Below are 12,296 nucleotides of genomic sequence, written 5' to 3'. Positions count from 1 at the left end.
TACTTGAGCTCTCCTTCTGCTCCCCACCCAAAGCCTTGCATTATTGGATTCCATCCCATCCCAGGGATTAGCGCGCTTTTGAAGGAATATCACAGGGGAATCGACACCTCAGAGTTGAGTAGATTAATTTCACAGCAGCCTCGTTCATGTGGTGCACGTTCTAACTCGGATAAGATTCTTCTGTATAAGAGTAGTTACAGAAGAAGCTGGGTGTGTAAATGAATCCCATGTTTCGAGGTGTTAACTCAGCAGGGATGAAAGTACAAGGCGCGGTGGTAGGGGAAAAAAAGCAATTGCAGACGCTGCAGTGCCATCATGTGGCCAAAGGGACAAAGGATTTCTGGAGAAACACTGAACACATCCGGCGCATATTGTGTCACGTTACAGGTAAAAAAATAAATACAAATAAAAATGCCGATAGTTAAAAAGTAACTAAGTGTCTTTCCAAATAGTTCCTGTTGAACATTTCTGGTTAACGCTACGTTAATTCATCTAAAATTGCAAAACAAACTGTTGCACATTCTATAATATAGTTCGAACTTTAGCAGGTAAAAGCAAAAACATGAATTTAGTTTTATTTGTAACAACTGCCAAAGTAGTTTAAAGGCTATATTAAGCTTACAATAGGTCACATTTCCCTCAGATACTTTTGAACAAAAATCTTTGGCTAAAAGCTAGCAAGACGTAGCAGACGCCGTCAGTTAGCTCGAACCTCAATAAGAATAAAATTAAAAAAGAAAAGAAAAAAAAAAACCAAAATGATATTCTACACCCAGGGCTCTAGGAGGGAGAACTTGTTGACAGTTTACATACTATATATATAGTACTCAGTAACTACATGTGTTTAATACAATAATTAATAGCTATATACTATATATATATAGTACTCAGTAACTACATATGTGTTTAATACAATAATTAATAGCTATTACGGTGTTATACGTATATAACTGATGTCTCTCCATCCATCTGTCCAAGTTAATGCATACAGACCAACGAAATGACATAATTTCCAATTTGAGATTTTATTATTTGGAAAATTAAGTCTCAAAAGTTCATGATACATGTGACTAACAAGTGCACACAATTTAAGATGCGGTGTAATATTTGGGATTATGCTCAATGTATGACATGTGTCAAAGTTCTTGTTTTACACCAGTGATAACTCCAAACCAGCAGCAGGAAAACCATATCAGCCACGACAGGTAGGTTCAAGTAAGAAGTGAATAATTACAGTTGGTGTTAGTCTTTTAAGTTAAACACAATTCAAAAGAGAAAATCATGAAGGAGCAGAAATTCATCAACATGAAAAAAAAAAAAAAAGAAAATCACGCATTTGGGCAAGGCATTAAAAAAATACATCAAAAGTACAACATAAACTAAACCTAATGTCAAACATCAAACTTCATTTAAATACATCCTGAAAATATTTAAGTAGTCTTTACAAAGCATTTAACACTGATAAACAAAAAGAGCCAATGGCAACAGAGAACACAATCATGCGCAATTAAAGTCAAACCAAAACACCTTTTCTTGTTTTTTTCCCCCCCATTGTAGCATAGTAAAATAGCAAAGAAATATTGCAACAAAGAGAATCTTTTTCCACTATAAAAACAACTGTATTTACAACCTAGAGGTTTGAGTCAAAGCCACTAAATCATCTCAGATCTAACAGCACTTTCCTTTTTTTCCATGATCCAGTTAAACAGGGGAAATGATGCGTACCTGACTTTGTTTTTTCTTCCTACGACCAGAATCTATTCTAATTAATAACACTGTGGGACACAAAGCAATATATCAGACACAGGACGGAATGAGTTATCTGTGGCCGTCAGCGACCATGCAGCCAGACCTCAGAAGCGTAGAGACGGAGGGGAACGAGGATCAGCCACTGGGAGGGAATGACGTTATTTTAGTTTGAGTTTGTACAATAACCAGGCTGCAGTCTGTTGGCGTCGCTAAAACCTGACCGTTAAAAACTAACTGGCTCAGTTACAGTTCACACATGACTAGCTATTACATCACCTGAAGTATATTCTTACACTATTAAAACTCAGCATCTGGAAACAAAGACACAAACATGAAAGTTTAAAAAAACCAAAAACAACCTACGTCACCTCACACATTCAGTGGACTCCTCCTGCCCTTCCTCATTCAGCCCACCTTCTCTGCGATCGCTCTAAATATGTTCTACATGTCACGGAAACAGCACCGAGCGGAGGAACAAACTGTACGTGCTGATACGTGGCCGCATGAGAGACGGGGGAGGGAAATTTCAAGGTGCAAGTTTCTCCGCGGACAACAGACTTGGTTGGTTGGTTGGTGTGTGTGTGTGTGTGTGTGTGTGTAATTAAAAAAAAAAAAATCAATGACGGGCTGCTGGACTATCCAGGCCTACGACACATGCAGAGCTACTTCTTACGTAACTGGAACCGTGCAGGCAGGAAAAAGCGGTACTCAAATCAAGGCTGGGTCACAACGCCAACGAGCGGCACGTTTGTCTGACAAGTCATCCCTTCATACTTAAGTATCCGAGTCTTCCAGCTTCAGCTGTGGCAGGAAACAAAATCTGGACACGTTGACAAGATGGTGAAGTTTCTCATTCTGTAATTCAAGAGTGTTTGCTGTGTATCTGTGTGTATCTGTGTGTGTGTCAGGTGAACATCTAAATTGTTGTGGTTTGTGTTTGGCTCCACGTCATATGCCTGAGTGTCTGCCTACAAATGCACACTACTCTGTGTTTGCCACTGAGCCTGGGAACCTATCGCTGGCACGACACGGCATATGTGGGACAGACTATAGGAAAGCGCTGGGGTTCGCTCGAGGGTCCTTCTGGTTTCTGTAGCGCACGGCGAGCCACACTCCGAGAATCTAAAAAAGGAAGAAAAAAAAGATAACACAGGTTGGACAAGTTTGACTTTAAACCAGGAAGTGGTTGCTGAGCTTGGTGGCTGCTCCCATTAGATGAAAGAATAAACGCTTAATTACTGTTGCCTCTCCAGTTTGTACTGTTTGCACCAGGTGGTTTCGGACATTGTCTCTAGTTAAGGCTTGTGAGTGAAACTTAAAAAGTTCTCACGTTTAAACTGATTTGAATCCTAATCCTCCTTACAAACAAGAAAAAATATATTCATGTCTGTTTAAATATAAAAGTACTGGTCAAGGAATACAGTGTTTAAATGTAATTAATCAAAAACCATGCACTGAATAGCTCTGGAAAATTATATAACTAATTAAAAAGCAGTGTATTACACTCCTTTAATTAAAAAAAAGTACTGCATGTTCTAAGCTTGCAGAACCAGCTCAGAGTTGACTGAAGGACGGCTGCATGTGGCCCAGGGTCATTACTTGGACGTCCTTGAGTCCAACTTGTCATAAATGTTAGCACCCACCTCTGTGAAGCTGAAGAAGAGCCCAACACCTCCGAGGATCTTCAACACCTCTGTGGCATGATTCAGCATTATGTCCCCGCAGGCGAAACAGGAGCCGCTCTTTTTGCATATCTGGGTTGACGAAAGCAGAGCTGTTTTTGGACTGAACTTTGACACTGGACTACAATGAGTTCTGTGGGTTTTGGAGGAACTCCAACAACAAAGTAAACAATGCCGAGCTCTAGAACTGAAGTCCAACCCTCAAACCGCAGGAGGTTTAACACCACGGACACCAAGTCACAGCAATTTATGAATCTGTGGCCTTCATGGTCAGGTGTCTGCAGCTGGGAGTCATCTCATGTACCGCTTCAAAACGTGTTATTATGTGAATAAATTCTCTTAGTAGATACTGTGCAAATCTGCAATAAATATCTAAGAAATACAAAGAAATAATAAATCTTAACCATTATATACAAACATATATTTAAATGGTCTTGCTTTTCTGTATTTGCGCAGCAGTGTGTAAAGCTTGCTTATTGCTCTTATATTTACAATACTAATTTACCCCTGACTTATCACAGGAAGATGTGCTTATACTTTAACAGCACTCTGTGCTGAGGTTAAAATGTACTCTAAAAATGAGTCTGTTTTCCCTGACGGCTGAAATTAGGATAAAAGTGAAATGTGATACTTACAGCTGGACAGTCGCGCAGGTCCTGTTCAAACTGAGCCTGTTTGCTGGTCACATTGAGCAGCCCGCAGCAGTTCAGCTGCACCTCCAGGTCTGTCTTGGTCTTGTTGTTTAACACTCTCCATGTTCCACTTAAAAGGGTCTCCTGAAAAAGACGGGTTGTCAGTAAACACCACACACGGGACACATCTGTGACTTCATCTACGGTTGTTATGGTCTGCTCACCTGCTGTCCACGGTTCATTGCCAAACAGGAACAGGAAATTCCAAATTGGAAGAGGAAAACAATGAAGAGAATGACCATGTACTGGGAGCAAGAGGTCAAAGAACAGACCGACCATGGAGGGCAAGACAACAGAGCTACAAATCACTGTAAAAAAATACCACAGCTGCATTTAAAAAAAAAAAAAAACAGTAAAAAGGATACGAAGAACAGCATCACTTGGTGGTGGTGAATTGCCCCGACGAGTCCCACAATGGCGATGAGTAGCAGGAACACGCCCACCGCGATGCCGCCTCCGATGATGTGGATGCTCGACACCAAGCCGAAACCTTTGCCCCATGCTGCTACACCGATTAGCAGCAGGCCCACCAGCTGTTAGCAGAGGGAGCGAGGTTAACCAGAGTCAGCTGAGTCTGTGTGCAACTGATCCAATGTGGTTAACTGCTCTATCACTTATCAGTATTATAGAGAGTTCTTTGTTTAGAAACAAAAAAAGAACAGTATTGTAGGCCTGAGTGTTCAGGAATGAACAGCAGGTAGGACAGAGTCGGCTACTAATACACCACAGGTCCACGAGTCAATGGGACGATTCATAGAACCATGAGGATGTTTGAATATTTAGATTTCAAACCAATTCTTAGTGCATATAAAATGTACCCAGTGGTTAATCACAGGATAACAGGCTGAGAAAGTACTGTCCATTCTAAGTCAAGTGGAACAACTTGTGGCTGGAGATTTTTTTACCATTGAATTTACCATCTGAAGTCACAAATACAAAAAAACTGTTAAATGTCAAATGTTCTGCAGGATAAAAACAAAAACCAGTTTCTTTGATAATTTTCTTTCTTTCTTTTCCTGTTTCAATTTTACTTTCTATGGGTTTTTACAGCCACTGACGTTTCCTGAGTCACATGACTTCAACCTAATGGTTTCATATTTGTAAGCATGTGCAAGTATTTCCTGTCCCACTGATTGCAAAAGAAAAAGGTGAAAAGAAAAAACAAACATGGCATCACTAGAGAAAAATCAACTAAATGAAATAAAATGATCACTTTTGTCTTGTTGGTTTACCAGTTTACTTTATATCTAAGGTGAAGAGTGAGAAGCACCACAGAAGAGCAACATTGTCCCACGTGACTTTTCTCATGCCTATAACTCCTTGAGTCAGCAAATGTCACAGTATTAGTAACAAAACTGCGTGTGGCACATTTCTCGTTCTGACTGATTCTCGTCATGTGTCAGACAGCAGTGAGTCATCCGGAGCCGAGGAACAGCTAAACCACCATGTCGTTCACTAGCACATTTTCTAATAGAACATTGATCATAAACAGTTTTTACATGTTATTCAGGTCACAATGTAGAAATTGTCATGTTCATTTAAAAAAATCTACAGGCCTAATATAATATAATATATTTTTAATAACATTGGAGCAATGTAAGGACTTGGATGGAATAAAACAACCTGGGAATAACTGCAAATATACTCAAGGTTTATCAGGTAAACCTGGGAACTCCCTTGAGCGTTACAAACTAAATAAATAAACCTCTCCTGTTGAAGAGAGCAAATTGATTCCTCCTCTTTGTTGGTAGAAACAGAGTACTATCATCTCTATCTAAAACTCCTGGGGAGCTATATGTATAAATAATAAATGTGCATAAACGCAATTTCAAGGAGCATCAAGTGTAAAGAACCAAAAGTCAACAGTTTACATTTGAGAGTGCATCTCTGCCGTTTGAATAGTATATGTGTAGTTATAGGAGACTAAGGTTAAAGCCGTCGTCTGAATGTTTATTCGTCTTCGGGAACTCAACTTTGCTGGTATGATTCAGTAGTGTGTTTCATGCCTGTGGCTTTAGTGATGGATGCAGACCTCATAGAGCAAGCAAGTGCAACAAGTTCTCCTACCAATCTCAGTCTGCATTAAAGCCTCACCCTGAACACACAAGGAAGCAATTTCATTTAATAATAATTTGACTGGTGCTTTCTTTTTGGAGAAACTGTGAGCCTCTGATGAACGCAAGAACCCCGGTTCCAAAGAAAAATGAGCACAGCACGAAGTCATTGGCAGCGCGTGGCATTTTACCAACTGATACATGTCAGCAGATTCTATGTAGGGTTTCAAATGACAACCTAAAGTTGTTTCAACAACAAAAAAAAAGAATTAAACATATTACATAGATAATAAGTAAGTACCTTTGTAAATAGACCATACATATAAAATGTCTAAGAGACTGCTTTGGTTATTTCTAGATTGACTTTAAACCTGATTACTATGACAATCACCACTTACTAATTAAGCGTAATACTTAACAATAAAGTGTCCTATCTTGGGTCTAGGCCAAGTTGTTTACAAAAAACCCCCATAATATGCTACCTACTATAATAAAATACCTGTTTTCAATCATATATTTTATAAGAACATAATTGCTATAAGGACCGAAAGAGCTTTTCTTTGGTGGCTATGTCCTGTTAATATGTACAGTCCCTCTGTAAATGTAAATAAGACCTGATGATTTTGCTCCTCTGGGACCAATTACACAGTTGCCAAAAATATGGAAACTGTTATTATGGTCTTTAGGTTTATGCCTCATTTTATATTTTGATAGACCATATGAGCAGAAAAGTATTTGGGAAACAATCACGTGACTTGTCAACAATTGAAAATGACATTGCAGCAAACATAAATTTGCTTTGATTTAAATAGTAAACTCTTACATTGCAGCAAACATAAATCTTTATTTGCTTTGATTTAAATAGTAAACTCTTCACAATGTTTACATGATAAAATACTGAGAGTGTAAAGTTCTTGGACTATAACTTATCATAATGGCCTGTGAGCGAGGCTTCATATTAACTCAAACAAAAACAGGATATAATATCATGTGGTGTGCGCGCTGATGTTGTCTTCGACACGTCACGTTGTAGTCATCTGGTCTCACGGTTAACGGGAACGTATCATTATGGCAAAGCTAAAAAGCTAACGCGCTAATACACTGCGATATTCTGTACACTACAGCCTAAACTATAACTATTGAACGGCATTTATGTACTTTGTAATAATTAAACAATAATACATACCGATATTCACCAGTGGAGACAGACAGAGGCATGCGAATTAAAAATGTGATATCATCATCAAGATTTCATGTTAGCCATAGCTAAGCAGGCTAACTCAACGCTAGCATAATGGCCCATTTTCTTCACTCACCATATAAACCACGTTCAGCGAACAAAGAGCATTTCTGGAGCAAGTGAATCCGCCACACACCATATTCGACTGATCCTCTGTGGACCGCTTCAGCCTTCACGGACTAAAACTTTGATCTGATTTTCGAATAAATGGCAACAGCCAACGTTATCTGACTCTGAGCAGAGACAACTGACCTCACTCAGGTGTTGTTGCTCAGCACAGAGGGTGTGACGGTTGACGTCAACGCAACGTCTGACATCATGACGCCGGAAACGTCATCGGTCGAAGGGTAGACATTCTCGACCAATTGTAGAGCAGAACGATAAAATGTGGGAGCGTGTACATAAACTATCAAAATTCAATTTTTTAAAAGACAATTAAATTATTATTTTTTATTCTAATATTAATAGGATTAATTTCACTTTGATCACACGACTCAAACTTTAGAATTCTTAGAATCAAGTCGGAATTCTGACATTAATTTTATGACTTTAATCTGAATTTTTAATGACAGAATTCTAGAATTTAAGCCAAATTCCTCACAATTTTAATTTAATAAATTAAAAAATAAGGCATAGAATTTTGTTAGTAGTTAAATTTTATACGATTTAAATTCACATTCCTTAAAATCAAAGCATCATGTGAATTAAGTCAGATTTGGATTTTAAGGTCACCTTTTAAAAAAATATTTTTTAAAAACAGCATCCTGTTTATTTAAAAGGTCAATTAAGTTATATGAAGTTTTGGATGTATTTTCTCTATACATTTACACAATTTATTTGTTGGTTATCTTAAAATCAGAATGACAAATAAAGCTTCATTAAAAAAAACACAACAGCAGATTATTACAGTACAGTATATAATAATAAACATTGTCAGAACAGCACAATGTCCACCACAGTGTCATAAGTGCTAGCCCCATGACTCCTCCATGACTTTACCATTTGTTTTTGCCCTATCATTCATTCAGGCCACAATTTACCACCGTTTTGCACCCGAAGCCGTCTTGACACAATTTTAACCCGTGTCTTAGGGTTAGAATTAGGTTTAAGCGCGTTAGACTGGAAGCTGGAAACTCATGTGGAGAAAATGAACTTTGGACTTTAAAGGCTATGGCCACCGAACACCTGGTGTAAGTTGATATCAGTAAATATGAGCTCACTTTTAAAGACACGTTGTAAATGAATATTCAGTAATGACTCATCCAACTGCATCTCTGGGCTCAAATGTGATGACGATACAGGATAACACAGGGCGACGTATCAGCAAGGAAATGACGGGAAATTTCAAGACGTCAAACTGCATCATCCAACACCAGACCAAAACACGTCATGTGTCGAAATAGTTTCACAGATGGAGTGTGATTGAGCGTAGGTCCAGTATTTCCCGTAAGCTCAGGTTTCTTTCCTTCTCGGCAGCAGCCAGAGGTGCTGTATAGTGTCGACTATAGCTTGAAATAAGGAAGTGAATTCAGTTTGGTTCAAACCTGCAGAGGAAGCTGAGGCACACATCATCGTAAGCTGACTTTTGTGGTCGACAGGACGAGAGAGAGAGAGACAGAGACACAAACAGGCAGGCAAATGCTTCTTTGCTTTTCTTACTCCAGTCAACTTTGTCCTCCCCTCGTAGAACTATCAGCCAGGAGCTCAAATGGGATGAAGCAAGATTCCTTTTCTACAGTTTAACATCAGATCCTCGCGTCAGGATGAATAGCCAGGGAAAATCTGTGAACTCCAGTGCAATAAAAGCCGAGATAAAGAGGCACGAATCTCTGCAGAGTGCCATCAAAAGACTGTCCAGACAGTTTGAAAGGATCCCCGACCAACAGCTGCGCTCAGGCCTCAAGGTTTACCTCCATAGTATTCAAGGTCAGTGTGTCTTTGTGTCTTTCTGTTGCAAACGTTTGTGTGTGAAACAAACAAGCGTGCTGTCACCTGCGCCCTTCCCAGAATTTGGTTTGTGAATGCTCTGACTTTGAGGATGCTCTCTCGGTATTCTCTTTGGTATAAAAGTTCTACGTCCCTAGACTTAAGACTCTCTTTTTCGTCAGCATTAGATCAGGGTGTAGAAGAAGTTACTAATGTAGTAGATCGTTATCTTCCTCTGTGCTTCCTGTGAAAGTTGACTACGTGTTTTCTGCAGTCGATGTTCGCTTTCATTCACATTTCACTCCGAAACAGGGGAAGTTTGACCAACGTAGGGGTCTTAATTACTAGTCAGCTATGAGACATGGGCAGCCAATGGCAGCATCCCTCAGCAGCCATCGCCATGGCAGCAGCATGGAACCTGCTGAGCGGCCTACTTCCTGTCTACCATTCTGTAACTGCCCTCAAAGCCACTTCCTCTCAGGCAAACAGGGTGTCTGTGTAGAAGCCGATCACATCATTTCCTTATGTCACTACATCCTACCGTTGCTTGTAAATGTGACACAAGGCATTACAGTTAAACTTCTCTTCTCTGGAAGTTTTGCTCGAGGTGAGAAACAACAGAAAAAGTGACGTGAAATCTTAGGTCCTAAAAAAAGAATTGTAGGCTGTGTTTAAAATTCTGTTGTTCAAATAAATGACACAATCCAGTAAAAATATTAAAAGTTAAATAAGGAATTATATCAAATTATATTTAAGACATATATACTGCATTTATTATGGGGATGAATATATTTACAAAAAATACTTTAGTGTAAGTACAACTGGGTTATCATGAGTCTGATCTTTTCTCACGAGGTCTGCCAGGAAAAAGCTGCAAGACACCTAGGCTTCTAGTGCCATTTCTAAAACTGGATGAATGGGTAGAATGAGTTCAAAATCCCTCCTAATGTAATCATTTGCACAGAGAGTAAAAATTGAACAAATTAGTGTAAAGAAAGTTCCAGGCTGAGCAGTAAGTATTTTTGGACAAAGGTAGTATTGAAAGGACTGTTCAGTCCCACGACCCACAGAGTTCAGCCTGGAGACTCACTAAGAAGTTTTAAAAAATTAAATTAGATTTTTATAATTTTCAGTAACTGCTGTGGCTTCAAAATCAAATTAACTGGCGGACTTTTTTTTAATCTGTACTCTGAATTACAGGCTTCTTAAAACATACTGTAAATTCAGGAAAAAATTTAAAAGAAAATATCTTCTTCTATCATAATGTCGTTTTATACATTGAATTAACACATCGTTTATTATGTATGCCTCCAAATTATACTTGGGTTTTTACTCAGTGGCTAAGCAGAAGCCCTGCAAAGACACAGACATGATATTTTGGTTTGAATTTCACAGTTTTTATGCAGAAACAGTTAAGGATGATTCTGCTCCTGTGACTAAAACAGTTCACTCTCTCTTGTTGAGGTCTAGATGTTTTCAGGATGTGGCAGATGTTGACATGCTCTTTACATATTGAGTCAATCCCTTAATATGTAAAAAAAACATACAGATGATTTTTTTTAGGAAGTAATTGGGCCGCCTGCATCTGTACGCTCCATTGAGGATCAAGGAAAGTTCATCCCCAGAGGAGCCTGGATCTCTGGGCGTCACTGGTGTTGTGATGAAAAACTGTTCCACCAATATTTTTAACGAGTGACAGGGACACGGTCGACTGGGCCAGTGCCAAAGACGGACTGAGGTAAAAGGGAAATGGTTTGGGTGCTAGTGAGAACGTGGGGGTGCGGTGCAGCACAGCAGACATGGTTAGTGGTTGAGAGCGAAAGAATATGGAGAGGACGGTTCACAATGAGGGAGAAATGAAAAATCACCCAGCATGACCACTGCCCTTGGCTGCTGTTCCTCCGAGAGCATCCAACCATGGGTGGCAGTGCATGTGTGCCTTTGTCTGTGTGTGTGTCTGTGTCTGTGTGTTTGTGTGTGTTGGAGGCAGCTGTGCTGTTATGCATGCATTTCAGGTAGATGGGCATAAATGGAAAAACAAAGTGTGCCTGAAGACTACGTGATTCTCTGCATCACACACAGTCATCCAGTGTCCATTTCACAAGAATTGGATTCACCTTGCTGCAACGAGAACTGCAGCAACCTCACACGCACTCCAGCTGACACACATGTCACGTCAAAAACCTCTTTTTCCACATGACACATGCCACACAAGTCCACACACACAGAAAATCTGTGTTTGAACTTCTTCTCCGTTTCTGTTCCCTCCTCTGTGACTGCGGTCCCTGCAGCCTTTCAGCTCGTATCTTTTTCAGCCAAAGGCGGTTGTCAGAGGTCTTTTGTATTCAGTGTGAGTAGTTATTGCCCTCTCACTCTCTGTGGAAGGGAGGGGGAGGAGGGCTGAGCAGGTGGACGGTCAGACCGTGCATTATGGGATGGTGGTAGGAGGCTGCAGCACTGAGGGGCAGTGCATCCTCTGATTTCACATCAAGTTGCATGAAATGACTGCTGGCCGTAAATCAAATCATGGGTGGGCAATAAAAAGTTGCCTTGCACTTTATGTTACTGAACACACCATCCGTACTTCGAACATCTATTGTTCAACAATTTAAATCAATAAAGTTCATCATAAATATAAAGGATAAAAAGTCAAAATGTGTCACATTGGATAAGCACAGAATGTGTTGCGCCAAATCCTGCAGGGGGTGCTATAAATGTAATTAAAATTCCCTAAAATATTGACATATGACTCTATTATTATTTCTTCACAAATAATAATAAAATCATAGAGTAGAATATCACAGATTAGGAAAGTAAATTCATAGTTTGTCTGTACGCTAAGTAAAGTAAAGTGAAGTGATCAAACATGGCTGCCTCTCACTGTATATAAAAGGAGTCGTTCTTGTGCAACAATTCATACATTTAAGTCAAATGTGAATCAAATAAGGAATGG

The 12,296-nt window shown here is 39.5% G+C and overlaps 1 protein-coding gene across 1 annotated transcript; it reads right to left on the bottom strand.

Annotated features, from left to right (window-relative positions):
• Positions 1-1,006: 1,006 nt before the first annotated feature.
• On the bottom strand, positions 1,007-7,710 carry tspan31 (tetraspanin 31). Its single transcript, XM_008318998.3, has 6 exons — positions 7,494-7,710; positions 4,489-4,656; positions 4,288-4,368; positions 4,067-4,207; positions 3,393-3,503; positions 1,007-2,871 (listed from the first exon to the last, which is right to left on the bottom strand). The coding sequence occupies exons 1-6, from the start codon at positions 7,554-7,556 to the stop codon at positions 2,797-2,799; spliced, it is 639 nt and encodes a 212-aa protein (XP_008317220.1). The 5' UTR covers positions 7,557-7,710; the 3' UTR covers positions 1,007-2,796.
• Between the last annotated feature and the right edge of the window lie 4,586 nt (positions 7,711-12,296).

The sequence above is a fragment of the Cynoglossus semilaevis genome, chromosome 10 (genome assembly GCF_000523025.1).
Source record: "Cynoglossus semilaevis isolate Cse_v1.0 chromosome 10, Cse_v1.0, whole genome shotgun sequence".
Taxonomy (NCBI): domain Eukaryota; kingdom Metazoa; phylum Chordata; class Actinopteri; order Pleuronectiformes; family Cynoglossidae; genus Cynoglossus; species Cynoglossus semilaevis.
This window is presented reverse-complemented; position numbering and strand designations above follow the sequence as displayed.

Bases quoted from the DNA above. Each gene is read 5' to 3' on its own strand.
- tspan31 (XM_008318998.3), bottom strand. From the start codon at position 7,556: ATGGTGTGTGGCGGATTCACTTGCTCCAGAAATGCTCTTTGTTCGCTG. The intron at 4,208-4,287 runs GTGAGCAGACCA...CGTCTTTTTCAG, and splicing joins CAATGAACCGTGGACAGCAG to GAGACCCTTTTAAGTGGAAC. The intron at 2,872-3,392 runs GTGGGTGCTAAC...TTCCTTTTTTAG, and splicing joins TCTTCTTCAGCTTCACAGAG to ATTCTCGGAGTGTGGCTCGC.